A 26,607-nucleotide genomic window follows, 5' to 3' on the forward strand; every position below is an offset into this window, starting at 1 on the left:
CTGGGCCTATTTTGTCTGATTTTGCATGCCTTTGAAGTTACCTTTATATTTCAAAGAAAGAATTGTTTACGATGGCCTGGTTTGGTCCCTTTTTTTGTGACACCTTGAACTTCATGTCCAAACTGTTGTTTCCTTCACTGACCAATTATAAATCATCATTTTGGGCCCAAAGAGACCAAAAATTCCAAAATCGTTTTGTCAAAATGTTTAATATTGATGTCCAATTGACAACCAAACATGCGTAACGAACATTCAACATGTTAGGATGAACATTCAACCAAAAAATTTTTGAATAGTCTTATATTTGACAATTCAACATAAACAACAGGTATAGCCATAGGCGTTTTTTGCCTTTATACATGCTCTAGTCAAAACAGGTTATATACAGCAGACCAAACAGTGAAGAACAGTGAAAAAATATATACCATCTAACACAAAAAGTGTTTAGAGGCCATCTCTTTATGAGTTTAGGTATTGCAGCCCATCACCTGATGAAAACTATGTACACACAATCAAGCTTGAACACACATTTATATACACAAATTGAGAAGACTGATTGTGGGAAAAAAAATATATATATATAACATTGGGAAAAAAAGTATTTTCAAAAATATTTACAATAAACAAGTTACATTTTTTTCAGGCATGCCACTCCTAAAAGCAGTTTCGTCCTGGATTTAGACACAGGGCTACATCACACAGACCACACTTCCATGGGGTGTCGGTCCTCTTTCCACCCTTCCATTTTCATTTCACTTTACTTTCATTGTCACTATAAATGTACATGAAAAAAAAGTTAGTATTTATGAAAATAATAAAGTATAAAATAAAAATATATACAGCAATAAATAATAATGGAAATCTATATGTATGAGAATAGAAAGAATACCATAGCTGAATATGTGCTACATCCCTAATCTTCATATAGAAGAAGAACACCACAAATTATAAATTCCTGCCTGGGATACACACAGTGAACGTACGACTTTGATCTGATATGCACATTTTATTATTACATACACAAACACACACACTTATACTGCATCAAAATTAACTTTGTCTTGCAATATCAAAAGAAACTTTTTCAGCAGAAAAAAAAAAAAAAAGTGAGTTGGCTTACCTCTGCTCGTCGATGGCGTCACCCACGTGTTCAAATCCGTCACTATCTTCACTCGAGGACTCTTCCGAAGAAGACGATGATGACGAATTTGGACCATCCTCTTCCTCAAGTTGATCAAAAAGCACAATTGCTTGCGCTAAATTTAGTTTTCCGTTCATTCTCAAAGTCACACAAAGTCGCTGCTCGATCCAAACGGCCGTCGTTCGCCACCTCGCTGCTTCAGAACACTCCTCCCTCTCGTTCGGTGGAACCTCGCACGGCAGTTATATATATATATTTTTTTTAAAAACCGCATTTTGTGCTTCCACTGTGACTTCGAAAGGATTCGTTTGATTTGTGTTTTTTTCATGGAGCTTCCGTTTTGAAAAAGGACAAGAAATGATGGAAATATAGACATAAACAAATGATCCATGCAGCGTTTTAATGTTTTTTTGAGAGGACAATAAAACTATAAAACTTAAATGACAATATCTCACGTTTTAGTTGGTCGATTGACTTCAAATAATAACGAGAGTAAACGGCAACTTCCGCACTTTAAAACGAGACCAACCAACGGCATGTGGGTGACGTAATTAAAACGTGAGGGCGCTTCAAAGACGACGTGCGCTGAGGACGCGCCGGCGCGTCCTTCGACTCTCAAGGGTTAAGCCTAGACTAAAGACTCTGGATGAGTGTAACATATTATGTCTGTAACATTAAATACAATTAGAAAACGATTTAATTTAAAAAAAAAAAAAATATATATATATATATACAGTATATATTAAAAAAAAAGGCTTGGCCGATATTTTTTTGCCGATTCCGATACTTTGAAAATGACGTGATCGGACCCGATCGATCGGGATGCCGATCGATGGGGACATCTCTAATATTAAGCTTTCAAATGATGTATCACACATGCATATAGGAAAATTTTGAAATTTGGCCAAATTGGGGGTCTCAAAGCGGAACTTCAAGTCACCTGAGTTTTTTCTGCCATATACATACATATATATATATAGTATGTCAAATTAAAGTTACTGCATCATTTTAAACATGGCATGTAATGTGAAATTCATCGTAATATAACGTGAAATGTATCACTTAAATTAAGACATTTTATCAAATTTGAACATAATTTTTGGTGAAATTATTGGACTTAAAACATGAAATGTTATCATGTTAGAATTTGATGGGGTTTATATAACCTGCTGTTATGGACAAATATCCAGCATATTTTGCCTTGATTGAGGACATTTGATATGAATGAGCCACTACGCACCCGAATCGCGTCTCCTTGCGCCGCAGTTTGGCTACGTAGACAGCCATGAGTGCGCCAAGGGCCACGGCGCCCGTCATGGCCATCACCACGTACCACCAGTGCCACGAAAAAGCCGGCAGAGACGATAGACCTGTCAAGAAAATATGTGAGCAGATTTGAGTGGACTCTGTTTAAAGCAAAAAGATGTGAAAAATGTGTCACCTAATTCAAGCAACACAATGTATAGGTGTGATTATAGAAAGTGAAGAAAACTTTGTTCACTTTATTATTTAAACTTAAATTTCAAAAAAGGAAACACAATCAGGAATGTTAAAGCTTGAGGCATTGCAACACCTTAAAGGGAACCACAGATTAAAGACTTTTAGGCTCAAATAAACCACAATTTTTTTCTTTTACTAAAATATTTTACAAGAAACAGATATTATTACCATGGATTTGAAATTCTTAATATTTAGTACACGTTTTGACCTATGGAGAGTGCCATGTTTTACGCGCACAATGCACACTAGAGGCGATGACGCGGTTAGACTGGACTGGGAGAATAGCTGTGCTAGCTAGCAAGCGAAGTTAGGATGACGACTGGTGTGAATTTCTCACATTCTGCTGCTGCTCAGATTGTTTTGTTAAAGAGATGTGGGATGGTTCTCAACATCGTACCTTGATACAATTCCAGCTCATCAGCAGTGTCACTGAACCGATCCTAGGCAGCTTGTCGAGATAACTTGCTGCAATTTAACAGTTTGTATATCCCTTGGTTGCTAGTTGCATCGTTACCTTGTTTTTCGTTTGTCTGCCTCTCACCGCGGGGTTCCCTCCGCCCCCCCCCCCTTTTTAATTTTTTTTTTTTTTTTTTTTTTTTTTAAATCGATCCTGAACTATTGTCACTGATCATTTTAGTGTCTCCCTTTTCGCGATTGCAGGTTTTTTTGTGTTTTAAATACTCTTTTACGCAATCCCTATGTTTTCGTTGTCTGCTTGCAGTCTGAAGTGAGCTGTGTTTTCTAATTCCATGGTCAATAACATGATATTATTAAAAAGAAAATATTTAAGTTCCGTTTCGAAATCAACAAAAATAATTGCTTATTAATTAGAAAATGAATTCATGCAGAAAAACTAGAAAATAAAAATATTATATAAAATGAAAAAACAATTCATATTAAGAAATACATAATAATAAAATATTTTTAATTGTGTCATGATCACAAAAATTGTTGCTTTTTAATTCATATATGAATTTATGCATTAAACTCAAAAATGAAAAAATGAAATAACATTAGGGCTGTCAAACGATTAAAATTTTTAATCGAGTTAATTACAGCTTAAAAATTAATCAATCGTAATTAATCGCAATTCAAACCATCTATAAAATATGCCATATTTTTCTGTAAATTATTGTTGGAATGGAAAGACAAAAGATGGATATATACATTCAACATACGGTACATAAGGACTGTATTTGTTTTATTATAACAATAAATCAACAAGATGGCATTAACATTAATAACATTCTGTTAAAGCGATCCATGGATAGAAAGACTTGTAGTTCTTAATAGAAAAATGTTGTACAAGTTAGAGAAATTTTATATTAAAACCCCTCTTAATGTTTTCGTTTTAATAAAATTTGTAAAAATTTCAACCAAAAAATAAACTAGCAGCTCGCCATTGTTGATGTCAATAATTACTTACTCAATGCTCATGGATGCCTATAAAATCAGTCGCACCCAAGCGCCAGCAGAGGGCGGCAAAACTCCATAAAACACAACAATTGAGCGTTTCAATGTGTACTGTCATTTAAAACTGTCTGAGCGGGGCATCTGCGTTAATTTTGACAGCCCTAATATATATATATTAGGGCTGTCAAAATTATCGCGTTAACGGGCGGTAATTAATTTTTTTAATTAATCACGTTAAAATATTTGACGCAATTAACGCACATGTCCCGCTCAGACAGTATTTTGCCTTTTGGTTAGTTTTACAGCAAGGTTTTTTGTGCTGTCTAACAGCGACCATGGTTTATTGCTTTCTTGCCAGTTCAATATGGCTGCACGACGTCTCGGGCTGACGCCTACGTTGTAATGTCGTGCTTATATGATCCTTGGACAAGATTTGTCCGTAAGTATGGTTGTTGTAAAGAATGTACATATTATGTTAGTAAGCGAAATGTTATAGTTTTTGTATGAGACGCTTTTTGTTTATGTTTAGTGAACCTGTGTAGCGTGCTAAGCTAACGTTGTTGCTAATGCAATGCTTGTGTACTTTTTTTTGTAGTTTTACGACGGTCTAAAGAGGACAATGGTTTGAGGCAGAAGAAGTCTGATTATTAAGGCGTCGTTCACTAGCTGTCTAGCTTTGGAAAAAGTAGACGCTTCGGAGTGAGGACAGCATAAACAGATTTAAATGACAGTAGAGTGAAATGCCCACTACAGTCCTTATGTACAGTATGTTAAATGTATCCTTCCATTCCAACATATTATTTTACAGAATAAATATATAATTTACAGAAAAAAATGGCTTTTTTTTTTTTAGATGGTTTGAATTGCGATTAATTGCGATTAATTACAATTTTTAAGCTGTAATTAACTCGATTAAAAATTTTAATCGTTTGACAGCCCTAATATATATATATATATATATATATATATATATAATATAACAAAATTATAAAAAAATCATTAGTATTTAAGATAGTGTTTAATTAGGTAAAATAGTTGCTTATACATTTGTAAAAGTATTCACGCATAAACCTAGAAAAAAAAAAAAAATTAAGATACAAGAATTATGATTTCTTTTACCTATAATAATAGCAAGAACACTCACTAATATAAAATATTTGATTATTAATTTATAAATGTAATTATTATTATTTATTTTTTTTTAACGCTTTTTCAGTTAGCAAAACTTGTTGCTTGCTCTATAAACAGTTAAACTTCCCCCCCCCCCCCCAAAGTCCACTTTCCAAATACAGTTTCATTATATTTACCTCAATTATAGCAAATGTTATTTTTTGTACTACTATCTCAGCTTCCTAATATTTGGGCATACTGCATTTTACTGTTTTCCACAACGACCTATACTAAATCTTTTTGTGTGTTTGTGTTTCGTCTCTCAAATAACTAAAAGCCTCCTCGCTATCTGCCACTTTGTATTGTCTGTCCGCCTCCATTAGACTAAGCAAACTAAATATTTATCCATCGTTGTACTCGTTGCTTCTTTTCCTCCAGTCACTCACCTCGAAATTCTGTCAAGAAGAAAAAAAAGAAACATGTCTCATTACGTGTTTTACATCTTGGCTTCCACTGACAGCACGATACGTCAAAACGAATGAGACGTCTATTCCCCATCAACGGCATTGAATGTGTGCATGCTTGTATAAAATTTGGTATTTTTTCCTCACCTGGAGAAACCAGCATGAGAGTCTGCGTGGGGCTCCAGGGCCCAAGCCCTGCCCCCGTGTACGCACAGACCCTGAAGGTCACGTTTGTTAGCGGGAGGGTCAAGTTCACTAACAGCTCCAAGTCCAATCCGGCATCAGCTACAAACTGTCCACGAAACACAAGTCAGAGTCCAATTCAAACGACACTTTGTGAGTGTGTGTGTGTGTGTACCTCCTTCATTGACGGAGTACTCAACTCCACCAAGTAGCCATGGAGGTCCCCGTTTAACTTCCCCGGTGGTTCGTCCCAGGATAGAAGCACGCCGGTGTCGTTCGCCACCGCCGTCACGTTGCCAGGCGGGTTGTCAGGAACTGAAATATACACAATTAATCAATTACGAAAAAAGAAGTAACTTGGCCAAGGCCCATCAATTCAGTGAACCAAGAACTTTGATCAGTGAAAATTTAAATTTTGATTAGAATGGCTGGCATTGAATGATCATGCTTTAGTGATACTACATTGAAAAAAAAATCATTGAAAAAAGTCAGAATCGATAAAATACAGGTTGATTAAAAAAGAATGTGCCAAAATTATCACGCATTTATTCATTTTAAAATCATTGAAATAGACTGAATTAGCGGTCATTTGAAACAGGAATTATCCTTGATTAACTCTGTGTCAATTTCAATTTGTCTTTGTCGGAAAATAGCTTGTTTATTTACGCTTAAAATGGCGACTCTTCAGCAGACGGCGTTTTGTGTGCTTGAGTTGAGTTGAATTGTAAAAAGTCCAAAATGTTGGAAATGCACATTAAAAAAAGTTTGAAAATAGGCTAAAATATAAATACCACAAATGGAGGAATGGCAAAATAGTAATAAAAAAAAAAAAAGGCCACAGTGTGTGTGTGTGTATATATATATATATATATATATATATATATATATATATATATATATATATATATATATATTAGGGCTGTCGATTACAATTTTTAAATCGAAATAATTACAGCTTAAAAATTAATCGTAATTAATCGCAATTCAAACCATCAAAGAAATATGCCATATGTTTCTGTAAATTATTGTTGGAATGAAAAGATAAGACACAAGACGGATATATACATTCAACATACGGTACATAAGTACTGTATTTGTTTATTATAACAATAAATCAACAAGATGGTAGTAACATTATTAACATTCTCTTAAAGCGATCCATGGATAGAAAAACTTGTAGTTCTTAAAAGATAAATGTTAGTACAAGTTATAGAATTTTTATATTAAAACCCCTCTTAATGTTTTCATTTTATTAAAATTAGTAAAATTTTCAATCAAAAAATAATAGTAGCTCGCCATTGTTGATGTCAATAATTACAACATGCTCACTTGCCAAACCCATAAAATCATTTGGACCCAAGCGCCAGCAGAGGGCGCCAAACAACATAAAACAAGTAACAAGTAACAAGCGGACATTACACTGCTGTCATTTTAATCTGTTTGAGCGGGGCATGTGCGTTAATTGCGTCAAATATTTTAACGTGATTAATTTAAAAAATTAATTACCGCCCGTTAACGCGATAATTTTGACAGCCCTAATATATATATATATATATATATTTTTTTTTTAATTATTAAATTTATTAGGATCATGGAAGCTTCCACTTGGGGAAAAAATATACATAAAGTATATCCTGTCTACACATAATATAATAAAAATATAAAGTATATATATATATATATATATATATATTATAATCATACTTTGTATTTCTCTTTGATAGTTGTAGGGCTGCAACTAAAGATTAATCGGACAGTTAACTAAACGATTAATCTGATGAATTTCCCTTTTTTTCCCAGTTACTTTCACAATTTACCTTGAAATTGTTTTAGGCATGTCTAACGTAACAAAGACAAAATGGATGCCTATTTCCTTAAAAAATAATATTTTATGACAGCTTCTTCACTTAACGGTAGTCTACAACTGTACCGTTTTAAATACATTAAATTTGCTAAAGTTTTTAATAAAGGTTCTGAGTATAAAACACCAACAACAACAAAAAAAATCAGAACATCAATCAGACAAAAGTCCAGTTCATTCAAAAAAAAAAAAAAAAAAAAAAAAAAAGTGCAGCTGATTCATTTTTTTTCCCTTGTGGGCAAAGAGCTGATATAAATGCTGTTAATGCCTCATTTATGTTCTTTAAACAAACCAAACAACAAAATAGAATAAGGAGGCAGTCTGAAATTATTCAATTTTCTTAATCAAACAGTTGTTCATAAATAAAATCCAAATACAATTTCAAAGCACACTCTCTTGTATGACAATTTAGTTTAAATGGGAGTTTTTGAAAGCTGTTATATGAATAGGTTTATGTGTGTGCTTTATATAAAGAAATGAGATAACTTTACTACCTAACTATAACTCAAGTGCTAATATGCTTCTCCAAAACACAATACAAACGGACACTTAAGACACTGACTAGCATAATCGCTAACTAGCTTAGCGCTCAGTGTTTAGTAGTAACGTCTCATCAACAAAGGATACAAACAATTGTCTTCATTTACTCACCTCTGGCAGACACACACTGGATCTAATATTTCATAATATTATTGATTCAGCAGCCCAACCCGAGTGTAGCAGGGAACTCTCTCTTGTTCTAATCACTGGTGCGCGCGCACCCTCCCATTACACATTAACAAGGACCTAAACGGGACCGCACATAGCTGTCGGCAAAAATCTATTATCAAATTTCTTGGCAACTAATTTATTAATCGATTTAATCGATTAGTTGTAGCTTTAATAATAAGCTAGTTTAGACTGAAAGATGTTAGAAAATTGGCAAAAATTTGGATTTTGCTTTCCAAAGTAAAAGCAGATTTTTGTTCTTGTCCTACTTTGACTTAAAAACATAACGAAAAAATCTGATATTTACAACTGAGAAGTTGTTCATGTTAGAATTTCAAGAATTTAGATGAGTTTCAGGTGAAGAAGGTCCCAAACGATTAATTGGTTATCAAAATAGTTTTCGATCAATTTGCTAATCTATTAATTGTCGATTAATTGATTAATTGTTGCACCTAAGTTGTATCTAGTTGTGTCGTAGAATATCACATTTTGAAATGACTAAAATATGACTAAGACGAATCAGTATCTTGGTCCAAAAGACTAAGCCAAAGATTATAAGGGCTGCCAAAAACAACACTGGTGACCGCAAATTGCATCGTCTTTCCCCAGAGCTCTATTGAAATTCAAATAATTATTATCATTTCTTCACGGCAAAGGAAAATGGCCAATTTCGAAGCCTTAACATGCATGAAAACATCAAAATTTGCACATAAATGTGATTGGGCGTATATTTAGATAATTTTGCAACCTTGTGAAAAAAACCTAACAAAATGGCTCAGTGGCCCCCCCTTTGAATTTTTCAAAAAGGCCTCTCCTATTAGGGTTTTTCAACGTAGAGTGGTGATATTTGGGGAGTCGATACCTTGTGCGAAACTGCTCCAAAAATGGTCTTGCACCCATACTCAAAACTCAACAGGAAGACACATATTTTGGATTGAATGTAGGGAGTTAATTGGAACCTCCTCAAAATCAGTGAGATTGTTTATGAGACATATGAGATCTTAAGTTATAAAAATGGTGGGTTTTCATTCACAAGCCTGACCTTGGCAGGGTGCCAAAGTCTGCCATTTTTCTGGCAACATGCCAAATTCAGTAAATTACTAATAACTCCCTGATACAAGGTATCCCAGCCTGAACATGACTGCACTGAAATATTACCCATTAGGCCTGCCTGCTGGGAACAGGAAACGCCTTTTTTTTTTTTTTTTTTTTTCTCCACACGAGACGGGAGACGGGCTCCTCCTCCAAGGGAAAAAAAAAATCAATTGACCTCAAACCTGCATCAGGGGAGCCTTAAGACATGTGCTCAGGTGCCTGATGAAAAATTTTGAGGTTTCCTTGAAGCATAGGGGTCCAAACAGGAAAGTGAAAATGGCCGTCGCCATTTTGTCTTGCCACAAATTTTGAACAGTCATAACTTGGCACACATACAACATATCTGTGCCAAACTTGTATGTTTTTGTACTTTATGTTTATGTCTTAGAATATATGTTTTTGCGCACGTACGTGAGTTAGTGAACGAGGCAGTCTGGGAAACGTGGTCCAGACCGAGGTGATGTTAATCAGGAAGCGTTTGGCGTTTGATTGCTTCCACATGCGCTCGCCTCTTGAGTGGCAGCCAAAACAAGTCGAGCGCCCCTCCCTCATTCCCTCCTATCCTCCCTCCATGCCCTTCCCTCCTTACCTACACCTCCCACCCCTTCCAACTTTTCTTCTCCCCTTTCCATCTTGCTGTGGCTGAGCCTCTTTTCTTTTATGCGAGGGACATTCAAGCGAACAAAGATGTTCATTGTTGCAAAAACAACTTTGCAAAGAGAGGGAGAAAGGCGAACGCTGCCTTTTTTTCCCCCCTCACTCGAGTGTGTCATGTTTCCCATCGGCCTTCACTGAATCATTTCCAGCACAGATGCGGTCAGCTGTGTATCCTCTGGCGTCCAAAACAACACACATGGGCGACTACCGTTCAGCGCACTGAAGGAGGCGCTGTTGTCGTGTTTGCATCTGTTTCTCGTCTCGGAAAAAAAGGTCAAGCCGAGGCCAAAAACTCTGAAAATAAACCGAGCGCTCCCACGGCTGTGCCGACGTTTACGTCCATGTCGCAACTTTAAGTAGCTTCGCATGGGATCGTTTAGATTTCAAGTCCTCCGGTAACCGTGGAAACCTGTGTTGCTTACAAGAAGGCTGGACGGAAAATGTCAACAATAGTTGTGTTACATTAGTATTCACACTCGCACATACGAGCATGTAACATGAGTACAAGTGATAGCCGGCTAACAATTGGCAAACATTTAAACTTACAAAGGAGCTTCTGAAACTTTTTTTGAGAGTTGTTTCAATGGAACCTCCTCAAAAAGTCGACTACTAAACAATCTTACAGGAAAAAAATCCAGGTTTTTGTGTGTAAAAAATTGCAATGCAATGGGAATAAATTTAGTACATGAAAACAATTCTTCTTTTGTCAGTGTAATGAGTTGTAATGGTATCACGTAAAACACGAAGGTGTAATTTGATATTAAAGTAAAAATTAATAAATAAAAAATGATAGCGTAAAAATGAAAAAGTTTGGATTAATAGTAAAAAAAAAAAATTTAAAAAAAAAAAGCCAAAATATTTGGAGAAAAAAATGAAAAATGAAAAAAATTCTAATTCAACAAATATAGTATAGTAGTATATAGTATAGTTTAAAAAAAAAAAAAAAAAACTTTAAAAGGCAAAACAGTTGTATTATGATGATATTTAAGTGAAATTATTGAAAAAGCACAAATTAATGGGAAAAAAAATAATAAAGACATGGAAAAGGCAAAACTAATAGGAAATAAAGGCAGACATTCATGAAATATTTGATGAAAAGTTTGACAAATAGTAATGTAAGAAATTTTTGCAAAACATGGCAAAATTCATAAAAAAAAAATTGGAAAGGAATTGAAAAAGTTGAACAAATAAACAATATTCTTGGGGGGGAAATGTCAAAATAATTTGGAAAATAATTGAAAATGCAAAAAATATTTGAAAAAATAATTGAGAAAGACAATTTTATCTAAAGTATACAAATAATCAATAAATAATTAATTAAGTCCAAATGAATTAAAATCCCACCAAAAACAGACAAAAAGGCAAAATTCCTTGAAAAAAAAATCTCAAAACTAAATTGAGATCATAAAGGATATGTATCTTTATAACTCTCTGTCTGCTTCTAGACCAGGGGTCGGGAACCCAAAAATGATGAAAGAGCCATATTGGAACAAAAAAACATACTAGTATGTCTGGAGCCACAAAAAATTGGAAAGCCTTATATATTTATATAATAAAGGCAACAAATGCTATGTGTATTTATATTAGCTATATTAGCTTACTATCAAAATGACTACGTAAGTTGGCTACAAATACATAACGAGCCTTCATGATTACCGTATTTTCTGTACTATAACGGGCACCTGAAAGCCTTCAATTTTCTCAAAAGCCAACAGTGTGCCTTATAATCCCATTGCGTTATATATGGATCAATATTGGTTAATCATGGCATGACATTCCATTTAGCACAGCTCCATCTTGTGGATGCATAACGCAATGCCAACTACTACTACTACTACTACTGCGCCCTATAATGCGGTGCGCCTTATAGTGCGGAAAATCCTGCAGTGCATCCTATAGAGAACGACGCACCACGTGATTAATCTGTTGTACGATGCCGCCTCAAGTTTAACTTCATTACAATAATAATGCATTAGAAAAATGTGTCATGTTTGTCTTCCTACAGAAACCATATTAAAACAAAAAATATATTTCCCTCCCCCATCTTTTTACATTTTCAAACATTTTTGAAAAAGCTCCAGGAAGCCACTAGGGCAGCATTAAAGAGCTGCGGGTTGCTGACCCCTGTTCTAAATAAAATTCGTTAAATAAATAAATAAGGACAAAAAAACAGTCTATTGCCAGCTGTGGTTGTGCAAATTCAAAAATTTGAACTCTTGCCATCATCCATAACACGTTCGTTCACTCAGTCAAAGTCACAGTCACTGAGAGAATTTGACAGAGCCTTGGGTTGGCAGAGTTTTCCAAGGGGGCGTGGCTTAGCAATCAATCCAATAAACCCTCAGGGTTTCCCGTACATCCAAAACATTGTGGCGCGCCGCCACACCGAAATAAAAGCCGCCACGACTGGCAAAAGAGAGAGTTTTTTTTTTTTTTTTTTTTTCCTTAAGTCCGTTTCAATCTAGCAGCAGCCGAGTGTGAGGGGTTCAGCGGCAACCCATTCATTGTGTATTGCAATGTCCCTAATTATGCGCGGCCTCCTTAAGAGACGAGCTGTGACGTAGAAGGAAGCGAGGAGAACGGGCGAGCTAGCGAGAGATAGCGGTCCTAAGTCACGGCAGCCCGCTGTTATTTTGTTATTGTTTTTCTTTATTACTGTTGCCACAATAAAGTGGGTAAGGCAATACCGACTCCTCTCCTTCTTACCCCTATCCAGGGCATTACAGTATTTTGGATCCGACTTTTCGGCAAAAGTGACCGGTGGACGGCCATCGTGGACGGAACGGACGGAATCACGGCGGGTGAAACCTTGATAAATTTGCTTTTTTTTTTTTTTTTTTTTTTTTTTTTACGTTTTGTGAACTCTGGGACACTCGAAAAATGGCTCTTATACCTCTCCTTGCTAAGCTAAATGGTACATCGATGTGAGTTTGTGTGGAAATGTAGTTCACGAAAAAAAAAAAAAAAAAAAGCGATTCACCTTCTCGCCGAAACTAGTAAAACGCTTTACACGACAATTAGAATTTCCCCCTGCTCGTTGAAATGGGTCCATCTGAGGGCGTAGGTTTGGTCTCAATATTGGGAGGGACGATATAACAGCATAACCTGCATGTACACTTTTTGCTGGGGACAGGATAATAAGAAAACCAAACAGACTGGTTGAACGGGGGACAGGGCTACCTTTCTTTGAACCTAATTAATTGATAGGCTAAATAATAGATGCAAAAATAAATCTGTATTGACTTGTACCAACTTTCACACTGCAAATTTATAACGCCTTAATTTTTTTAAAAAATCTAGTCGAATAATTTCCACCATCTTGTTTTGAGTATTAAAGACTAATTAACAGATTAATGGGTCAGATTATTCAATTTACTTTAGGTAAATATGTGTTCTTATTAAGCCCATACATCCAAAGGTTTGTCATTTTTTCACCAAAATCAAGGGGAAAATGTTTTCAAATAATGTTTTGAACAATATCAATTCTTAAATTAAGAACATTTCTGGCAAAAAAAAATTTTTTTTTTTTTTTTAAAGATTTAATATTCTCAATTTTTGCTTAAAATAAGTGTTAAGAAAATAGCTGAAAATAAACTTATTTCAAGAAATCTGATTAAAATTTACCTGACGCACTACCAGATAATTTCAGTTATTTCTGGTAGATTGAAAACAAGGGGATTTATCTAGTCATCAGCCAATCAAACGTGCGTTTGAGGAAAAAAATTGTGTCAGTGTAAGTCTGAACATAATGAAAGTAATTCACTCAATAATGGTAGGGTCAATTATATCCTTACAAACTATGTGAAGACAGTATAAAGGACCTCTGTAAATTAACTCATTATATAATGCAAATAAGCTTGCTTAAAAGTTGGTGGGGACAATTCGAGCATCCTGAAAAGTTGCTAGTGTTGTGTCCATAACGTCCCTATGCAAACCTACGCCATTGGTCCATTAACAGAAGGGCTATTATTGTTGTGGTGATTTAGTACGTATTAGGGCCAAAAAAAAAAAAAAAAAAAAAAGGAAAAAGAAGGACTACGAGATGTAAGTTGTACGATTGCTACAAGAAAAAAAGTCGGATTATTACATAGGGTAACGTAGCTGTAATATGCAACGCATTTTACGTACATGTACCTATTAGCCTGGCTAAATAAATATTTTAAATAGGTCTTTGTTATGGTTCGTCTTGGGAAAAAAAAAAATCTCATTTGTCATGCTATGACGCAATTTTGCCGTGGCATGACATGGTGAGGCTGTCGGACTCCGATGCAGCCCACCACCACAGCTTCAAAAAATCTCAGGGGAAACCCTGACCCTACATCGCGTTTTTTCACTTTTCGCGGGGGAATCTGGTCCCTATTAATCGTGAAAAAATAGGTATCACTGTAATCACTGTATTGCTTTCATGTTTTTAAGCAAGCCTTAAAATACTAGTTAGAGTACAAACGTACAAAAAGTACAATTTTTTTCTTTTCACAATTATGTACCTGAACCCTTTTAACTCATGCCATTGCTCCACTCTCTACCAGCCCTTCCCGGTCCCAATGGATTGCACGTTTATCTCCGTCAACGGCAGTAAAACATAATCATTCAAACTCGGATCAAACAAACTAACCACTATTGTCTCCTTTGGGTGTTTTATGCTTCCTTGGAGAATTGCTCTCTCCCTTCCCTTCCCCTTACCCTACTTGTCTCCTACTCCCACCAACAAGCCTTCTTCATTTTTTTCCCCCTCCCTGTTGTTTTCCCACAGCGCCTTGCTACATGTGAGCTCATGTAAGGTCAAAGCCAAAAATGAGAGAAATGAAACACCAATACCGGGAGACAGCACAGAGGGAGAGAGAGAGAGGCTGGATTGTATTTGAGGAATTCCTCACTGGTGGCATCTGAAGAAGCCCAGTCAACTCAATAAGTGCTTGGGACATAAATAGCAGTGGGGAGGAGGAAAACGTTTACTTGTGGATGACACTTTTGAAAAGGAGGACACTTTATTGCTCGATGAGAAACACATGGGGGAGGAATTATCGCCATTTTTCCGGATTTTAAATAATAAATTCGATAAATCCAAGGTTGGATGAGAGTATTGCAAATTTTTGTCATCTCAGCAGAACATTGTGGGCAATTGGAAGTGTTCAAGAGTATAAAAAGTACAGAGGCGAAAAAAATAAATGCGCATACATTGACCTCGGCTAGCAGACCAACTTAGAAGTTGCTATTGAATTGCCATTTTTTGTAGTTTCTGCTTTCATGCGTCGTCCTATTTTTGTCCATATACGTATGTACTTTTCTGCGCTTTCAGTGGATGTAAATTCCACTACATTTGTCTATTTTTGTCATTTCCTGTAGTTATTGGAATGCCTCCCATGACACTGGTCAATATTTTCCTCTTCCTGCAGTTTGTGAACAAGTTTCCCATTACATTTGTCCACTTACTATAATTGTAGTGCACATGTGACACATTGTCATTTTCAGTGTTGGGAATAACGCCGTTATAGATAACGCCGGCGTTACTTTTTCAGTAATGGGGTAATCTAACTATTTTTTCCGCCGTTACCGTTAATGACGGTCAAAAGCGGTGCGTCACTTACTCTGAATAAATTGAAGAAACTACCAGCAGTAGCGAGTCTACTCTTCTCTTCTCTGTTCATTTGTCATCCAAGACTTGGGGTGCGCTCAGGTTCGAGAAGAGCACACGTTTTTTGTGCTTTTTCTTAGCAAAGATATACCACACAGGACGTGCTGGCACCCTTTCTTTAATAGCACATATAACTTCAACATTAACACAAACGTACGACTCTCGGCAGGCCGTGTCTCTAACTCACTCCCCGCATCATGTGAGCAAAACAATATTGGCGCCGTGTGCACTTTAGGGTGCCTCGGATAATTCTGTATCAGAATATTACCGCACGTACTTCTTATGACTCCAGGCTGTTTGTCCCTGCGCATTCAATTAGACAATGCTTTCCAAAGCTTGCTAACGTTTCAGTTTTCGCTACACCTGAATGCTAGCTGCGTTCCCATCCCCCACTGTCAGCCAGCAAGAATGCTGCTTCCATCTTGAGGACGGCAGACGCTTTGACGGTGACGGGAGGAGTAGGGGGACGAGGCTACCTGAGTGAAACACCTGGATAGATGCGATGGAAGTGATTGTGATTGGCTGAAGGTTAGAGTCATGTGTCATGGTAAGCCAATCAGAGCCGGTGTTTTCACATACAAACCGGAACAGTGCGTACGGCAAACACACACACGGAAAACAGATGCAGAGGGATATGATGGCAGAGCATTCAGAGGAATATTTGTCCTTTACGAGGTGGAGATATAAACACTATTTCAAGTCAAAATACTTGAAGTACAGTAGGCTATGTCTACTTGACCAGTTGTCTCAGGTTGTGAGAGTTAGATTTAATTGATTAAACTCACTTTATATTGTCTACTGCTGATTGTTATTTTATTACATTGTTTAATGTTTATTTTTGTTGCACTTCAAGTAGGATAAATCTGTTGCTGGTGAGGTGCAATAAATATTACAAGGTTCTATGACACAACTACCTGTCTGTTCTTCTCTATTCAACTGACTCGAATACTGCTCAGAAAATTTCAAATTCTTTGACATACAACAACTTTTTAAAGTAACGGAAATAATTTAACTTAATAAAATAACTTTCTGGAAGAAGTAGTGAATAACTATAATTACTTTTTTAAAGTAACGTGCCCAACACTGGTCATTTTCCATATTTGTCACTTCCTGTAATTGTAATGGACAGGCGTCCAGGCTTTTTTTTTTTGACAGTATTTGCAACTTAATGTGACTTATTACTTTTGTCCATATTTCCCACTTAGTTTTGGTGGACATGCGTTTCTATCATTTTAGTCAATACAGTAGTACCCTCTACTTACGAACGTCTGTACAAATGGAATTTTTAGGTTACTACAATCCTCAATGGGAAAATATTGCCACAATGACCCCAGAAATAATGAACTGAAAATTCAGATTTTTTTTTTCTTTTTTTTTAATTTAAAAGCTTTATGCGGTCCTTAAATATAATTTTACAAAATCCCCCAAAATGTATTTTTTTTATTATTTGCATATTATGTTCTCTAATTTGTATCATAAGTGATACATTAAGCATTACATGCAGTTCTCGTGGTAAAACAAATATACCTAAAGTGAGATTGAACACAATTAGGTTTTTAAAAAACGTTTTTAACTGCAATGAGGTCCAGAAATACTTGTCTCAAATGTGATACATTTGGCAAAGTAAGGTTAAGAAATTTCAGAATACGAGAAGCAAAAATACTTTAAAGTACTGTAAAAGATGCGTACGTAGTTCCTGGTTTATGCTTTTAAATGTGGCGCCATAAGATCCTTCTGCTCCATTGGTCATAATCTTTCCCATTTTGCTGTATACTGCAAAAGCAAGTCTTCTCTCCTATTGGCCTATTGATGATGACATTTCAATTTGGGTGTCGCAGTATGACGCACAGGCACGATGGTGTTGATAAAGCGGGCTCGACGTCTTCGCCAAAAAAAAGTCTCTTGGCGTTTTAGTCTCGCGAAGAGTTATTTTAAAGCTCACACACGATTCACAACATTGGTAGCACATTAGAGCACAGGCCTCCTCGCATTTTGTGTCACGAAGAGTAAAATAGGTAAGATATTTAATTTTTCTATTTTCCTTTGCATTATGTTCTATTACAGTGGGGCAAATAAGTATTTAGTCAACCACCAATTGTGCAAGTTCTCCTACTTGAAAAGATTAGAGAGGTCTGTAATTGTCAACATGGGTAAACCTCAACCATGAGAGACAGAATGTGGAAAAAAAAAAAAATCACATTCTTTGATTTTTAAAGAATTTATTTCTAAATTTGAGTGGAAAATCAGTATTTGGTCACCTATAAACAAGCAAGATTTCTGGCTGTCAAAGAGCTCTAACTTCTTCTAACGAGGTCTAACGAGGCTCCACTCGTTACCTGTATTAATGGCACCTGTTTTAACTCAGTATCGGTATAAAAGACACCTGTCCACAAACTTAGTCACACTCCAAACTCCACTATGGCCAAGACCAAAGAGCTGTCGAAGGACACCAGAGACAAAATTGTAGACCTGCACCACGCTGGGAAGACTGAATTTGCAATAAGTAAAACGCTTGGTGTAAAGAAATTAACCGTGGGAGCAATTATTAGAAAATAATTTTCTAATTATTATTATTCTAATAATAATTAGAAAATTACCACTGATAATCTCCCTCGATCTGGGGCTCCATGCAAGATCTCACCCTGTGGTGTCAAAATGATAACGAGCGGTGAGCAAAAATCCCAGAAACACACGGGTGGACCTAGTGAATGACCTACAGAGAGCTGGGAACACAGTAACAAAGGCTACTATCAATAACACAATGCGCCGCCAGGGACTCAAATCCTGCACTGCCAGACGCGTCCCCCTGCTGAAGCCAGTACACGTCCAGGCCCGTCTGCGGTTCGCTAGAGAGCATTTGGATGATCCAGAAGAGGACTGGGAGAATGTGTTATGGTCAGATGAAACCAAAATAAAACTTTTTGGTAGAAACATAGGTTCTCGTGTTTGGAGGAGAAAGAATACTGAAGTGCATCCGAAGAACACCATACCCACTGTGAAGCATGGGGGTGGAAACATCATGCTTTGGGGCTGTTTTTCTGCAAAGGGACCAAGACTACTGATCTGTGTAAAAGAAAGAATGAATGGGGCCATGTATCAAGAGATTTTGAGTGAAAATGTCCTTCCATCAGCAAGGGCATTGAAGATGAGACGTGGCTGGGTCTTTCAGCATGACAATGATCCCAAACACAAAGCCAGGGCAACAAAGGAGTGGCTTCATAAGAACCATTTCAAGGTCCTGGAGTGGCCTAGACAGTTTCCAGATGTCAACCCCATAGAAATACTGTGGAGGGAGTTGAAAGTCCGTGTTGCCCAACAACAGCCCAAAAACATCACTGCTCTAGAGATCTGCATGGAGGAATGGGCCAAAATACCAGCAACAGTATGTGAAAAGCTTGTGAAGAGTTACAGAAAACGTTTGGCCTCCATTATTGCCAACAAACGGTACATAACAAAGTATTGAGATGAACTTTTGGTATTGACCAAATACTTATTTTCCACCATGATTTGCAAATAAATAATTTAAAAATCAAACAATGTGATTTTCTGGGTTTTTTCCCCCCACATTCTGTCTCTCATGGTTGAGGTTTACCCATGTTGACAATTACAGGCCTCTCTAATATTTTAAAGTAGTAGAACTTGCACAATTAGTGGTTGACTAAATACTTCTTTGCCCACTGTATCTACTTTATTACAGGCAGTGTTGGGCACGTTACTTTAAAAAGTAATTAGTTACATTACTCACTACTTCTTCCAAAAAGTAACCGAGTTAGTAACTGAATTACTCTATAGTAAAAGTAACTAGTTACCAGGGAAAGTAACTATTTCCGTTACTTTAAAAAGAACTTGTATGTCAAAGAATTTGAAATTTTCTGAGCAGTATTCGAGTCAGTGGAATAGAGAAGAACAGACAGGTAGTTAACTTGTTAGGTGCTTCAGCAGATTACCACAGATGTCGACAAAAGCTTTGCCCCGGGACATAAATTACACATTATATGCAGGTTCTTTCCTTTAATTTCGACAAACTTGAAATACTGTCTATATCTCCACCTCTTAAAGGACAAATTTTCTTCTGAATGCTCTGCCATCCCGACCTTGTGCATCTGTTTTGCGTGTGTGTGTTTGCCGCACGCGCTGTTCCGGTTTGCTTGTGAAATCACCGGCTCTGATTGGCTTAGCACGACACATGACTAACCCTCAGCCAATCACAATCACTTCCATCGCATCTCTCGAGGGGCTGCATTCAGGTAGGCTCGTTTCCCGACAATTCACGTCACCTTCAAAGCGTCTGCCGTCCTCAAGATGGAAGCAGAATTATTGCTGGCTGACAGTGGGAGATGGGAACGAGGCTAGCATCAGGTGTAGCAAACACAGAAACGTTACCAAACTTTGGAAAGCATTGTCTAATTGAATGAGCAGGGACAAACAGCTTGGAGTCAGAAGTACGTGCGCTATTCTCGAACCTGAACGCACCCCAAGTCTTGAATGACAAATCAACAGAGCAGAGAGTCGACTCAACACGGCTGGCAGTTTCTTCAATTTATTCAGAGTAAGTAACGCACCGCTTTTGACCGTCAGTAACCGTAACAGCGTTGTAACGGCGGAAAAAGTAATTAGATTACCCAGTTACTGAAAAAAATAACGCCGTTACGTAACGCCGTTATTACAGGTATTAACCGTTAGGTCAGTTATATAGAATGATTTAAATGTGTTTGGCTGTTGTTTTAATCCTGTTATACCGCGATTATAAAATTTAATTTGGCGTCTAAGTAGTGCTTGTAACGGTTTAGAGCATTTACATCAAAAACGCGTCTCTACTGACAGAATTTTCAGGTTACGAGATTACTTCAAGAACCAATTAATTTCGTAAGTCGAGGTATGACTGTACTTGCCACTTCATATGACCCATTATGTTCCTCCATATTTGTCTCTTGTTGCATTGCGAAGCACTTCCATTCATTTTTGTCCATTTGTGCCACTTTCAGGCACCCTATCAATGTTGTCTGTATTTAGCACTTCATACGTCTGATTACTTTTGTCCGTATTTGTCACTCAGTGTGGTTTTTCCTGGATGTGCATCCCATTACTTTTGTCCATATTCGTCCCTTTAGTTTTGGTCAAAATGTGTGCCATTATTTTGCCCATGTTTTTTTTTTTTTTTTAACTTGCCTTTTACTTGCTGCTGTTTTGGTGTGCGCACTACAATTTCCCCATGTTTTCCGCTCTCATTACTTTTGATTTCATGCTTCGATTCCTTTTATTTAATGGAACTCATACACTCAGTCTACATTTTTCACTTCCTTTTATTTTTGTGGACACATGCCATTGCTATTGCCTCGATTCATTACTTCCTATGATTTTAATCGACGCGCGTCCCTTTACTTTTGTCCGTTACAACCTGTGTGAAACACATTATTTGTGACTTCCTGTAGTCCAGAGGTCTCAAACTCAATTTACCAGGCAGGGGCCTCACTTTGGCAACATTTATATTAGGGCTGCAGCTGTCAAATATTTTAGTAATCGAGTATTCTACTGAAAGTTCCATCGATTAATCGAGTTTTTTTTTTTTTTTGTAAAGAGCAATTTTAGATGTACATTGTTAAAAACAGCCAACAATTGCATCTCAGATGTGACTAGAAAAAAAAAAATTTCACTGCTTTGTGCTTTCACTCAAATACCTTAAGATTAAGGGTGTAACAGTAAATGTATTTGTATTGAACCGTTTCGGTACGTGGTCCTCGGTTCGGAACGGAGGCGTACCGAACGAGTTTCTGACGTAATGTAAAGTGGTGTCAAATTTAGCGCGTTAACGGGCGGTAATTAAATTTTTGAATTAACCCCATTAAAATATTTGACACATTTAACGCAAGTGCGTAATGCATCTCATAATCCCACCGTTACGTCCCACGGACGGCTCGCTAAGGGCGTAACTTAAAACGAGCCACGCTCACAAGTTGCAAGTAGGCAAGTGTAAGACTTAAAAAGAAATGCTGCTAACTAAGAACTGCACAAGGAAGCAAAGATCATTCCCTTTGGGAGAGTCTCTGGTGTAAGGCAATAAGCAAAACCTATCTTTCATTGGGATTTATGCTAGACTGTAAAGAAGAACTGAACATAACGTGATTAACTTTCAACGGGAATGCAGTGATACCTAATCCAATACAATCTGCAGGCTGTGGTTTTGAAACTGCTGCGGTACTCTAAATGTTTTCCAGTACTTCAAGTCCATACCTGAATTCATGACTACAATCTGTAGTTTAGTATGCATGTGTCCAAGTACTTTTGTCCATATGTTAGTTTTTACTTTACACGTGTCCCAGTATTTTTATCCATATTTATGTTGCACGCGTGCCCAACGAGAACCACATGTAGCGTTGACAAAGACGTAAAGTACCGCCGCGTGTAACAAAATAACCTCCCGTTTTGACTTTTTTTAACCTTTGCTTGAGAAACTGAACAAAAACGGGGGAAACGCAAAGTGACAACACATTTTTGTATTTTCCTGTGAAAAGGAAGAAAAAGCATGACTGCTGAAGAAGTGAAACTTGACAGGTTTTTCTTAAAGCAAACATCTCGAACGAGTGTTCTTAGTAGAGTCACTTCTCTTTTTCTTCTTTTTGGGGTCACGCAACGCACCAATCATCTTGCCTTTGTTTTGACTCACAATGCATGCTGGGATTGAGCAAGGAAAACTATGTATATGTCAGTTAAATTACCTCCTTCTGCTGTGCGCATTTCCATCCAGGATGTCCATTTGGAGGGCCCCTGGCTGCTGTGACACGCCACTCTGGCGGCGTAGTGGTTGTACGGTTCCAAGTCATCCAACTGGTACTCGGATGGAGGAACGTTCACGTTCTGGTTCAGGATCAGCTTGTCCAGATCGTCAAAGGTTTCGTCCAGAATTTTGACCTGGAAAGACACATTTTTAGTGGTGCAACAACAGTTTTGTATCATTGATACAGTAGATGTCAGATCCATTTGAAGTGGTAAGAGCTGGCAATAATCATACGCTTCCAGTACAAATGGATTGGACGTCTATGACCGTCAAAGCAGTGAAAGAGTTTCAGTAAGTGTCTGCGTGGGGACAGAACCAAACATCCGGATTGCTGTGTGTGCACAATTTCTGTGGTGCTTCTTGTCCTTGCTGTGGTCCGTTTGGACCGCTCCAACCAGACGTGACTTCCCCACTGTGGCTTTGGAGCGCTTCGAGTTAGCATTAAAAGTCAGCATTATGGTTTTTCACGGTCTGCGTGTGTGTAGGTTTAGGTGCAGAATTGGAGGACATTTTAAAAGCTAACAGTACAGACTTACTAAAGACAATTTAAAAAAACATGTTTTATTTCTTTCTTTACTAATTTATATATGTTCATGCTCTTGGTCATCAGTAAGAGTTAGCTTCTACTCCTGAAAAAGCTAACATTAGTACAGATTTACGTAAGACAATTTAAGACCACCATTATATATTTTTTCTATTTACTTATTTAAATAAATTTATCTTCTTGTTCAGCAATAACAGGTAACTTCTAATCATGACAAAAAGCAAGCATTTGTACTTTTTTTTTTTTTTTTTTAAATGAATTTGCTTTTTTCCCCTTTTACTTATTTAATAAGTTTATCCTCCTGGTCTGAGGTAACATTTAGCTAAAAATCTTGCATCTACTCCTGAGAAAAAGCTAACTCGAGCACAGATTTTAGTTTAGAAGTTTATCATCTTGGCCAGCAGTAAAAACTAGCTAAAGAGCTAGCTTGTGTGTACTCCTGAGAAAAAGCATTAGTGCAGGTTTACTAAAGACAATTACAGATTTTTTTTTTTTAACCTATTTATATGAGTAAGCTTCTCCTTTTCGTCAGGTATAACAGCTAGCTAATTTCTATTCTTGATAAAAAGCCAACATTTCATACAGATTTTTAATTCAATTCAATTCAATTTTATTTGTATAGCCCTAGATCACAACAACGTTGTCTCAAAGGGCTTTTAACCCTGTTTGTTACCTGCAACATGTTACAACCAGAATAAAACATTTATGATTCAACCAAATAAACTAACGCAGAACAATCACAAGACACATACAATATACTGCATCTCTGTGTACACATATAACCCAATATACAACAGAAGACACGTGATCGACTTAATAAAAGAAACTTACAGAAGGGTGTATAGAGCCACGTCTTTTAGAACTCCTTATTAGACTCCTTACTGCAGTCTGATCTCTCGCCAAACCGTCAGTAGATGGTGGTAGTTCCCCATAAAACAAAGGGTAAACTGCCAACAAAAAAGAAGAAGAAGATCTACTCCTTCTCCTGCCCCTACTAGGAGTCACATCAACCCAGGCAGGCGCTGCCCCCTAGCGGCCGGACGGATTCTCTTTAAATTGTTCCCGTGAAAAATCATAAAAACCGGACATTTTCATGAATTTGTGAAACCCAGCCGGACCCTCCGGAGGGCACGTAATAAGAGGACTTGTCTGAGCAAAAGAGGACGTTTGGTCACCCTAACTTAATAATTAAGCTTATATTCTTGGCCAGAAGTAACAGTTAGCTAAACCGCTAGCTTTCACTCCTGAGGAAAAACCTAGTTAGGACAGATTAGTACAGATTTGCAACTCTGTTACAATGCCAAGGTTGTATATGATATTTCCAATGCAAGATTTCCCCATTGATCAGTAGCTAATCAAGCCTTTGATAGACAATTATGTCCACCCAAAATGTCCTTCAATTCAGGACTTTTTGGGTTTTGAAAAAGTTAGTGTGAGTTAAGGGGCGTCTCCCGGACCCTTCCACATGTGTATCATTCCTGACCCCGTGAGTCACGTCCAGCCGGCAAACAAGCGTTTAATCTCATTGAGTCACAGCACATTCCCTCTAGTATGGCTCACACATCGTTGCTGACACCTCTTCCTGTTTTTAAGACTTATTTTTCACTTTATTTATGACTCATATGGAGCTCCAGACGTGATGAACTTAAAGTGTTTGGATTGTGGTTACAATCTAGATTTAACACGAGCTGAAAATTTTTATTTGTAGTTTTGGCTAAGTGCTGGACTGTTATGGTGTTAGATTTGTGCCACGATTACAAATGCTTCGTAAAGGGAAATAATGAGCACAAATGCGTGTTATGTGCAATAACATTTTTTATTTCAGTCCCCTTTTTTCCCCCAAGAAAACACAATTATATTTTGAGTAAATTCTTATTTTCCGCACTCGCTTTTCCTATTTCCCTAGCTTACAATCACCCAATGCTGTCATATCACCCTAGCAATTCATTACACATTATCCAGTAAGGAGTCGGAATGCAGGCCAAATTCTGATTGGTTGATCAAAATTTCAAGCCATATTAGACGTTAGGTTTCTGGATTTTTAAACGGCGACCTTGTCATTGTTATACAAATATAACAATCGAACAATAGCTGCTAGCCCTCCCAGTCAAAATCGATTTGACATCTATCGTGAAACATGATCACTCAATGCGCAGCCTTCCCAGTTGAAATGGATTGATGTCTTTAAAGGTCCTCTGAAATACTACAGCAAGTAGCTTTAAAATTATAGCAGTCAATTATTTTGGCACAAAAAAAAGTGACAGAAAAGGTATAATTATGAAAGTTGATCCCGGTCTTTCTTTCTCTTATAATTCTAATTCAGAAAACACCTTTTTGTGCACAAACAACACAATTCAAATTATTCACACACACACATTCATATTACAAAATGTACATCATATCATAGTCAGTGTTTCCCATAGGATTTTTTGAAACTGTGGTGGTGGGCTGCATCGGAGTCTGACAGCCTCACCATGTCGTGCCACGGCGAATTTTTTTTTTTTCTTCATTATTTTTTCCCCCCAAGAAGAACCATAACAAAGATATATTTGAAATATTTCATTAGCTAGGCTAATGTTATAGCTCTCAGCTACCGTACATGTATGTAAAATGCGTAGCTGATTACAGCTACGTTACCCTATGTAATAATGCGACTTTTTTTCTCGTAGCAATAGTACGACTTACATCTCGTAGTGACTCAGGGTTGGCAACCCAAACTGTTGAAAGAGCCATATTTGACCCCCCCCCCAAAAAAAACAACTGATACAGTATGTCTGGAGCAGCAAAAAATTCAAAGCCTTGTACAAGCCTTATAATTATCAATACTAGCTATATTAGCCTACTATAAAAATGACTAAGTTGGCTAGAAATACATAATTAGCCTTCATGATTAAATGTTTATTTTCCCTGCAGTGGATCCTATAGCGCACCACGTGACAACTCTGTTGTACGATGCCACCACAAGTTTAACTTCATTACAATATTAATGAAATGAAAGAATGTTTGTGTCATGTTTGTCCTCCTAGAAATCCTATTAAAACAAAAAATATAGTTCCCTTCCTCATCTTTTTCCATAAAAAAAAAAAAAAAAAAAAAAAAAAAAAAAGCAGCACTAAAGAGCCGCATGCGGCCCGAGAGCCGCAGGTTTCAGACCACCGTCGTAGTCCTCCTTTTTATTTGACCCTCGTAAGTACTACATTACCACAACAATAACAGTCCTTCTGTCAACTGACCCATTTACAGGACTGGGTGTAAAGACTTACTTGATTCGGTGAGAAGGTGAATAGTTTTTTTCCCCGTTGTTCGTGAACTAAATTTCCACACAAACGCACATCGAGGTACCATTAACTTAGCAAGGAGAGGTATGAGAGTCATTTTTCGAGTGTCCCAGAGCTCGAGAAATTGGGGGGGGGGCATTTATCAAAGTTTCGTCAGCCGTAATTGTCTGAAGTTGGCGCGCCGGTGTTGTGCCGAAAAATAGCCACTCCACGCGAAATGTCCCCCCTGACGGGAGCGCCCAC

The 26,607-nt window shown here is 37.1% G+C and overlaps 1 protein-coding gene across 3 annotated transcripts in view; it reads right to left on the bottom strand.

Moving 5' to 3' along the window:
* LOC130918016 (tyrosine-protein kinase receptor UFO-like) overlaps positions 1–26,607 on the bottom strand; it is a 113,731-nt gene that overhangs the window by 26,257 nt on the left and 60,867 nt on the right. For all 3 annotated transcript variants that reach the window (XM_057839864.1, XM_057839863.1, XM_057839862.1), the window contains 5 exons: positions 22,484–22,676; positions 5,987–6,126; positions 5,776–5,920; positions 5,611–5,619; positions 2,382–2,511 (listed from right to left, as the gene is read on the bottom strand). In XM_057839864.1, coding sequence (XP_057695847.1) covers positions 2,382–2,511; positions 5,611–5,619; positions 5,776–5,920; positions 5,987–6,126; positions 22,484–22,676 — 617 coding nt within the window. The remainder of the gene's footprint in view (positions 1–2,381; positions 2,512–5,610; positions 5,620–5,775; positions 5,921–5,986; positions 6,127–22,483; positions 22,677–26,607) is intronic.

The sequence above is a fragment of the Corythoichthys intestinalis genome, chromosome 6 (genome assembly GCF_030265065.1).
Source record: "Corythoichthys intestinalis isolate RoL2023-P3 chromosome 6, ASM3026506v1, whole genome shotgun sequence".
Classification (NCBI taxonomy): Eukaryota; Metazoa; Chordata; class Actinopteri; order Syngnathiformes; family Syngnathidae; genus Corythoichthys; species Corythoichthys intestinalis.